This window comes from Amaranthus tricolor, chromosome 4 (genome assembly GCF_026212465.1).
Source record: "Amaranthus tricolor cultivar Red isolate AtriRed21 chromosome 4, ASM2621246v1, whole genome shotgun sequence".
Lineage (NCBI taxonomy): Eukaryota > Viridiplantae > Streptophyta > Magnoliopsida > Caryophyllales > Amaranthaceae > Amaranthus > Amaranthus tricolor.
The window spans coordinates 4,646,760-4,656,143 of record NC_080050.1 but is presented as its reverse complement, the minus strand read 5'-3'; the positions used below and the strand labels follow the sequence as shown (position 1 = coordinate 4,656,143).

The following is a 9,384-nucleotide window of genomic DNA, read 5'->3' as shown; positions in this document are numbered from 1 at the left end:
GAATTTTGTAAAAAAAAAAAACGTTGTGATGCATATTTTGAATTTTTTGTGGTTGATGATATTGTTTATTACATGCTGTAGGCATCGTTTTAATTGGTTGTGTCTTCCGCTTTATGAAGTTTGGCTAGAGATTCTTTGAGAATTGAAGAATGCCATGAATACCTCTTGTTGCTTGGGAAACAATGTATGTATGTTCTTTATTATTGTTCATGGTGATGTGTTTACCTAATTTCAATGTGATGTATAACTTATGATTAGCTTTACTGTTTTGGCGGTTAGATATGACTTCTAATTTTGATAAGGTACTTATAATGCTCTAAATTTAAGATATTGATTGAAATTTGATTGACTTTTGGAGGGTATTCTTTTTTTTAACTTTTTTTGCGTCCTTTTTGTCTGTTGTTTTCCATCTTCTTACTTCTCTCTTGTCCCTACTTTCCCCATCTTCTTGCTTCCTTCTTAATTGGTTCATCTTCAATTCCTCACTTCAAATGGAAATTATTAGTCTACAATTTTATTTTTCTACTGATTTGTGCTAAATTTCCTGTTGAATCTGCTATTGTTTTGAATTTTCTGCTGACTGTGAAGTTGTTTCTGATCTGTTGACGGTCATATTGTGTTTTTCTGATATAAGTAATATTGTAAATGGTTAAATTCGATATTGTTTCTCCATTTCATAAGCAGATTTAGGTTTTTGAATCAATTTTTTTTTTTTTTCAGTTCTAGGCTTCACTTTTTTTTTAAGGTTTTTGATCAAATTTGCTGCTATTTTGAATTTTTTGCTGACTGTGATGTTGTTTCTAATCCGTTGATGGTCATATTGTTTTGTTTCTGATATAGGTAATGCTGTAAATGGTTAAATTCGAATTATGCTATTTTTTTTTATTTTCGAGAATTAATAAAAGGACACTGATATATATTTTTATGGTGAAGTCCCTTTCTTTGATTATTGTTTAGATTCTTGCTTCCTCGTGTTGGTTGAAACTACTTTTTTAGAGATTTAGGGTTCTTTTCCATTCGGAGATTAAGGTCAAATTTAAGGTTTTTAAAGTCATTTTTGTAACAAATTGGGTCTTTAAATTTGGTCTTTCTGTTGCACTTATTTTTGCTTCCTTATGTTGATTGAAACTACTTTTTCAGAGATTTAGGGTTCTTTTCAACTCGGAGTTTAAGGTCAGATTTAGGGTTTTTAAAGTCATTTTTCTATTGAATTGGGTCTTCAAATTAGGTCTTTCTGTTGCACTTATTCTTGCTTCCTCATGTTGGTTGAAACTACTTCTTCAGAGATTTAGAGTTCTTTTCAATTTAGAGATTAAGGTCAGATTTAGGGTTTTTTTAAGTCATTTTTGTAACGAATTATAAGAGGGATTTGATTGTTCTTCTATTACATTTGGTTTTGATTTTAGGGTTTTTTACGGTTTCTTCGATTCAATTTTTCATTTGTGTTGTTTTCAATATGCATAAGAGCAAGATTTTCTTCGCCAAAAGTTGCTACTTTCTCAAAAAAAAAAAAAGAAAGAAAAGCTTGGATATAATGCAAACTGTTAGTTTTATGTTTGTTCGCCCACCTGGGTACAATGCTAAAAGTGCTAAAGCTACTGAGATTGCTGATGAGAGAAGGAGTATTGGGGATACTCACCCAATTGATGCTTCTTTCTTCTTTGATGTATGAATCTTGCCCTCATCTATTTTGGCTGTTGTCTTTATTGATTTAAATTTGTTGTTTGTTTTTAGTTTTAGTGTTTTGGTTTCTGGATGCCATTAATTTCATATTTAGTTTTTGAATATTGATACGATTAGAGAATACTCACCTCAATTGAAGTAATTATAGCCAATTAACAGTTAGAAAGTCTTGATAAATAATGGTTAATTGTGAGGTTAACAAATCACTTTTATGTGGAAGGATTTGATAGGGTGAGAGTTTTGTTATTTTAATATATCTTTTTTAGTTTTGCTTATTTTATGATACACTATCGAATTTCATGAAAACATGTTACAAACTCTTGAAAAGCGAAGTGTATGAAAAATGTTTATGTTGGATATAGGTGGGCTTCGATAATCAACGGTGGTGCTAAAATACGAAAGGACTATTGAGCATTCCTTTACACACAAAAAGCACAACTACAAAGCCAACAAATTTTTTCTAGGTTCCAAACAATAGCAACAAAACCCCTGAAGCATTGGAGTATTATATTGAAAATGCCAACAAAAACATTTGAAGCTTACATTCAGCAACATTTTATTGGTCTGCTTATTTTTAGTGAAAAATCGACTCTAATAAAACTATGTACATGAATAATTATGGTCGCACTCCTAGTTTTTGAGGTCATAAAGAATATTATAATTCCAAACACCGTAAGTAGTCAATAAAGATTCAACAGAACTTCTCTACATTTTATGGAAGCACTTGAACAATTTGTATTCTATCCTCATTTGCCTACCTAAAATTCGACATACTTCAGAAGCATATACATGATCTTAAAAAAAGAGGGTTTGTTATACTCAACAGAAATGCTCAACTACTTCTACCCTTTTTCTTAAAATTGAACCCTAGTGATGATTTAATTACGATCAACAATATTTGAGATTGAATTTATGAAATTACATTGTCAAATTCCATAAACCTATTAATATACTTATATTAACAATAATACGAATAAATATATTAGAATGTCAATGTGTTGCAAATGTGTAAAGGATGCAATGGTTGAAGACGAATAGTTAGCAGTAGGCAGCAACATCAAAGTAATACATTAAAACGTATTGAAGGATTTATATGTTCAGCCATAATAACGTAGCTAGGTTGTTTAAGAAACCAACCAACTCAAAAGTAAATATAAATGATCTAATACTATTGTAAATCAGTTGCTTGTTCAATGAAAAAGTATTGAAATATATCTTTGAGCATCAAATGTGGTCATCTTTTGAAGTGAAGGTTGATGGCTATTTAGAATCAGTTACAACAATTTGCTACACATTCATGTTAGACATCGATTAATCAAATGAGGTCTAAGTGACATTTTCAGTAATTGTCAAATAGTTTTGAGTTCTTTTAGATCACATTGTAATACAGAAAAAGGCTCATACAATGCAACTTATTACATCAAAAGAATATATATGATCTTCAATATAAAGATCTAATAAAAAAATCTTTAAATGAGTTTTCACAGCACCTCTCAAGAAATAGAGTCCACAAAGTCCATAACGTTTAGCGGATAATAATCATATATATTAGTCACATTCAGACTATACATAAAGCACAGATCCTTAAATATCAGTCATGTGTAACTCAAGAATCTTATTTTATTCCGTACTGATGCCTAATCCTCCACACTCGAACACAGGTATGGCACACTGACACTTCATTTTAGACCAAAATTATAGAAAGTTTCATGACGTTGTTGAGATACATGTACCGGAACACCACTTTAGGAACTAATACTAGCACCAACCTTTTCTCCATCAAAATACAAAAAGGGAATTCTATTTCTAACCTCTAGCTGGAATCATGAAATGAGAGAGTCTACAGATTAACATCCCTCAATTGCATTACAAGAAACGAATCTATATTAATCAACGTGAAAATTCAATCAGTATAATACCATGTCTCTCAAATCGAGTCAAAACCGTACATGGACCCTGAGTTTATCGAAACAGGACATATTTCCCGTAAATCTGATGTTTACTCTTTTGGAATCATGGCGTTGCAATTATTAACCGGAAGACCTGCCTTGAAGATAATTGAGGAGGTACGGCATGCTCTAGAGAATGATAACCTAGTTTTTTTTAAACTTAATTGTAATGGGGTTATTAGGTAGTAGGAATATCGTAAACAAAAAAACTTTTTTCTGATTAAAATTTTATTTCATGTGAATGATATATGCTTGTCGAACATATCAAGTTAGATCCAGTTAGGGTTTGAGTCTTGTATAAACAGGTCAGAAATCCCTTTGACCCAAACCTAACTCCCTTAGTTAATTGGGTTGAAAATCCCAACCGCGAGTTTTTAAACCACTTAATCCGTTTAGATTGTTTGGTTTTCATTTTAGGGTTTTTAACATTGACGACATCTTATTTTTAGGCCTCAATTTTAAAATTTTTGTTTATGAGTTGTTTTTATGTATTTATTATGAAACATAGGAAGATATTAAAAAATTAAGGTTAGGTTACAACTATTGACTTAACTCAAAATTAACTCGTTTAATTAAATGGGTTATACAAGTTGGTTTTATATTTAAAATTTTTACCTAACCTAACCCATTTAATAAACAGATTAGGTCAAGTCGACCTATTTAAATAATTAGATAAAAAATCTCAACCCAAATCCACTTATTTCGGATTAGATTTAGGTTGGGTTAACTTTTTTCAAACCTAGAATGACATGATACGTATTAGGTAATTCACATTATAAATCACTAAAATTAACACCATTTGGTACTAATAACCAAATTGGTCGTTGATGTTTTATTAATTTTCAACACAAATTAAATTTGTATGAGAATCTTTTTAAAAAATGGGGTACATGAAACAAATGTAAAGAATAGAGAAATAAGTTTGTGTAAGATATTAAGAAAAAATATAGGCATGTACAATAGTAAATTTAGAAGGGTAGCAAAATAAATAGAATTAAAAAAGATAATTATATTTGTCAGAATTTTAAAAATGAGCCTAGGCAACCCAAATAAGAAGGAGAGAAGGTATCTCACCCACAAATTCAAAGGAGATTTACTATTAAAATCAATTGGAAGGATTAGTAGTTACTCTTTAGGTTTATAAAACGACATTTCTTCTTCTCTTTCTCTGATGTGAACAACTCAAATGTGAGTAATAATGAATACTTTAACATTCTCCCTCAAATACGAGTGTCCTTGGAATTTTAGCCCATTAAAAGGGTTACAAACCTCATTGGGAATAAACATCTCATTTAATACCCCTTAATCAGTGGTAAGATTAAATGCTTGGTCATAACGTCTCAACAACAAATCTAGCTCTGATACCATATTAGAATTTAAAAATAGGTCTGGATAATTCAAATGAAAAGGAGAAAAGGTTCGACATATAAATTCAAGGAAAATTACCCTGAATAATACGAATTTTCACTGATTATCCAACAATAATACGAACTTTTAATTAACTATGAATAATACGAAGTTTAAGATGTATTTTCCGTTGGTATACTGTTTTACCTGTAACCGGCTAAATGGAGTTGAGGTAAATTTTATTTTATTTTTTTGGATAAAATTAAGGAAAACAAAATGAACACTGCTCCTGCTCCTTACATTAAACACTTACTGCTTCTCTCATTCACGCATCAAGGTGAAGAACACTGCTCCTGCTACTGCTTTATACTCAAATCGAAGAACAATCCTGCTGGTATTCTTCTCATTCGTGCTGCTGGCATTACTCGGGCTAATACTATGGTTAGTTTATTCTTCTCAATTGCATCAATTATCCATAAATATTGTTTTAATCCCAAAAATTAGGGTTTGTAAAAACGTCTCTGAACTCGAAAATGCTTGAATTTTTGGTTCCATTTTCTCTTTCACTGCTATGATTATTGCTTGACACTACTTAAAAACGTATCTGTACTTGAAAATGGATGAAATTTTGTTTCCATTTTCTCATTCACTACTGTGATTATTGCTTGATGTTAATTAAAAACAGTTGTTCACTCGAAAATGGATGTTAGTGTTTTTTGCTTGTTTTTAGGCTAATGTGAATGATTCAATTACTTTGAAGTTTTGGTATGGTGGGGTATTAAAAAAGAGAGTTGTGGGGTTTGAGTATGTGTATGGGATATGTAAAACTATCTCCATAGACTCAGATAAGATGTCCTTTTTTGAGTTAGAAGGAATTGTTAAGGAGGATCTTGGGGTAAAATATGAGTTTTGTCTTTGGTATCATCTACCTAATGCTGTTAGCTTTTTGGAAGGGTTAAAGAGAGTTACTGATGATATTTATGTTAGGAAAATGTCTAAAATAGATGTTGAAAATAGAGCATTATCTGTATATGTAGTTAATAATAAGGATAATGAGATGTTGATTCTAGAAATATCAAAAAGTGGTACTAAAGATAGTAAAGTTTGGTCCACTATTGGGAATAGGAAAAAGTTGACCCCTAAGAGAGCATCTAAGGCAAAAGATTCCTTTAGTGAAAGTTTTGGTCCCCACAATAGCAATAAAAAACCAAACAACCAATACATACCTCTTGAATATGATTTTTCCGAAGATGAGCCAGATTTTGGTAATAGTGCTAAGGTAAGTGATGAAGATGCATCTGAGGAGGATGATTCACAAGATCTTGATTATGAGCTATTGTATGAGGAGGAAGATGAAGATGAAACTTCGGAGGAGCTTGTGCAAAGTCAAGATTTGTCATTCGAAGAACTAGAGCAAGTGGATGATTCTGTTTTGAAATTGGGTGAGTGTAGTAACACCAAGGTTTTCTCTGAGTATGAAAATAGTGATGATGAAGCTGATGATGCTACTGGAGTTCATGGTCGGACCGATTTTAGAAAGTTCAAATGGATTGTATGGCAAGTTTTTAGCACCCCAGTTGAATTTAAGGACGCGGTAAGGAAATATGCAATTCATCAGGAAAGAAATGTAAAATTTTGTTTGAGTGACAAGTCTAAATTGAATAAGCTTGGTGCAAGGTGTATTGAAGGTTGTCCCTTTAAGCTCTACGCTAGTTGGGATAAAACATGAGCTTCCTTTATTGTCAAGAAAGTTAATGGTGAGCACACTTGTCAAAGAAACATGGATTCTAATCGTCAATTCAAAGCTTATTTGTGTGCAGATTAGTTACTCGATTTATTCAAGTCAAGGCCACACATTCCTTCTGCAGAACTAGTTGATATTGTTAGGAAACAATTTCGTATTATCATTAGTAGGGGATTTGCCTACAAGATTAAGTATGTTGCACATAGGAGGTTACATGGATCTATGAAACAATATTATCAAAAGCTCATGAGCTATGTTGGGGTTTTAGAACAAAGTAACCCTAATAGCCACTTTATTGTTGTTACTGATCCAAGCACAAATCCACCCATATTTTAGAGGATCTTTGTTTGCTTTGAAGGGGTTAAAGATGGTTGGGTTGGTGGGTGTAAGAAAATATGTGTATTGATGGTTGTTTTCTAAAAACATTCTTGGGAGGAATGCTATTAAGTACAGTTGGGAGAGATCCTAACGAGCAAATGTATCCATTGGCTTGGGCTGTTGTTGAGGGTGTAAACAATGATTCATGGCAGTGTTTTATTTCTAAATTGAAGAAGTGTGTGCCTCATGATAATGGTAAAGAGTGGATAGTAATATCAGATGAACACCAGGTATACACCCTTCCCTATTGTTATTTCTGATTTATATATTGTGTTTATATATTCTGATTATATGGACATCCATTTACCTACTGTTGTAATTTATCGCTGTGCATTGTTGTTAATGCTGTGATATAGTATACTGACTTCAGTATACTGTTGTGATTTGTATAGTATACTGCTGTTTATTTATATAGTAATATAGTATGCTGTGGGTAATTTTGTGATATAGTATACTGCTGTTTATATAGTATACTGTTGTTTATGTTGTGATTTATATAGTATATTGTTGTTTATGCTGTGATTTATATAGTATACTGTTGTTTATGCTGTGATTTATATAGTAATATAGTAATACACTTATCTATTGTACAGAGCATTTTGAGGGCAGTCCAACTTGAGCTTCCAAAAGCAGAACATAGGCATTGTGCTAGGCACATCTACGCAAATTGGAACAAGTCATTCAAAGGAGAAGACATGAAATTACTGTTTTGGAGATGTGTCAAAGCATACAACTTGGCTGATTTTGAGGAAGCAATTAGTGAGATGGAGGATGTAAATCCGGTTTTTGTTGATGCCTTTAAGAAATGTGGTCCACACTTGTTTTGTAGATCTTTTGTCAAACTAGAAGGAAAGTGTGATGTTATTTTGAGCAATATGGTCGAAACTTTTAACAATTACATTATGAATGTTAGATCACATCATTTAATAGATATGCTTGAAGAAATTAGATCAATGCTAATAAAGAGGATGGCTAATAAAAAGGAAGAGGCGTTGATGAAGTGGAAGGGTTTGTTATGTCCAAAGGTACAAAAAACGTTAGATTCAGAGAAGCAAGAAGCAGCTAAGTGCATTGTCATTCCTTCAACATCAACTCGTTTCCAAGTAGCGCATTATATGGATGTTTTAGAGGTTGATATTGAAACTAAAACTTGCACTTGCAGGAAATGGGATTTAAGAGGGATTCCATGTTGTCATGGAGTTGCATCTATTTTTTACTTGTATAAGGAGGTTGAGTCATACGTTGATCAGTGCTACACTAAAGAGGCTTATTTGAGAGCCTATGAAGGAAACATCAATCCTTGTATTGGCGAGAGGCATTGGCCTAAAATTGACAAACCAATCGATCCTCCTCCAATGAAGATTGGTCTTGGTAGACCACGAAAAAACAGAGTCAAGGGTCCGCATGAAGATCCTAAAAAACCAGGAAAGCTCTCAAGACACGGTCTTCAAATGACATGTGGCATTTGCAATAAGGTTGGACATAGCAAAAGAAAGTGTCCGAAAAAGGGTAAAGTGATTGAGCAACCATCTCCATTGAAGAGAAGTAGAGGAAGACCAAAAAAAATTGTTGATGTAGCAACCAGCACACCAGAGTTATCCCATCACAACATGTCTGCACAACCTAGTTCTTTAGGTAAAGGCAACAGGACAATTAGAATAGGGGAAGGGAGTAGAGGGGATAAGACTGGTAGTGCAAGCGGAAGGAGTGGTGTCACTACTGCTAAAAGGGGAAAGCCAAGGAAGAACCCTACTGAAATAATATCAACCCAAGCATCGACAACAAAGAATTGATGTTGCAAGACTAAGTGTCATTTTTCTACTCTTTTGTATGTATTAAGTTACCATTATGGTGTAATCTATGGCTTAGAACATTGTTCAGATATTGCATTTTGGAAAACATTTTATCACTTTTGTATGTAAGGAATGCTTATGTATGTAAAGGTAATTCTTGAAAACATTTTTTAGCACTTTTGGAAAACGTTTTGGAAAATATTGCTATAACATGTATGGATTGAGGCTATAATTCTTGAAAAGAAGAAACTTTGTTACACTTTTTCATTACATTGGATTTTCAATACATGAAGTTCCATTACATGATCAAATTCTTATACTTAGCTTAACATAAATAAGAACAATACAAATAAAACCCATGATGCAACAAGTACAAAACTTAATGTTTTTTGTGCATTTACATATTCAACAACTTTCAATTTCAACATAGCTTCACTTTCTTTCAACTTTGCATTCTTGGCCTTCAATTTCCTTATTTTATCAATTTCTC

The 9,384-nt window shown here is 32.4% G+C and overlaps 1 protein-coding gene across 1 annotated transcript; it reads left to right on the top strand.

The window, feature by feature from the left end:
• The first annotated feature begins 7,118 nt into the window (after positions 1-7,118).
• Positions 7,119-8,894, top strand: LOC130810670 (uncharacterized). The gene is made up of 3 exons (XM_057676811.1): positions 7,119-7,331; positions 7,472-7,492; positions 7,602-8,894. The coding sequence occupies exons 1-3, from the start codon at positions 7,119-7,121 to the stop codon at positions 8,892-8,894; spliced, it is 1,527 nt and encodes a 508-aa protein (XP_057532794.1).
• The last annotated feature ends 490 nt before the right edge of the window (positions 8,895-9,384 follow it).

Coding starts and splice junctions, on each gene's coding strand:
- LOC130810670 (XM_057676811.1), top strand. CDS start 7,119: ATGTGTATTGATGGTTGTTTTCTAAAAACATTCTTGGGAGGAATGCTA. Junction 7,332..7,471: donor TAATATCAGATGAACACCAG/GTATACACCCTT, acceptor TACTGACTTCAG/TATACTGTTGTGATTTGTAT. Junction 7,493..7,601: donor ATACTGTTGTGATTTGTATA/GTATACTGCTGT, acceptor TGATTTATATAG/TATATTGTTGTTTATGCTGT.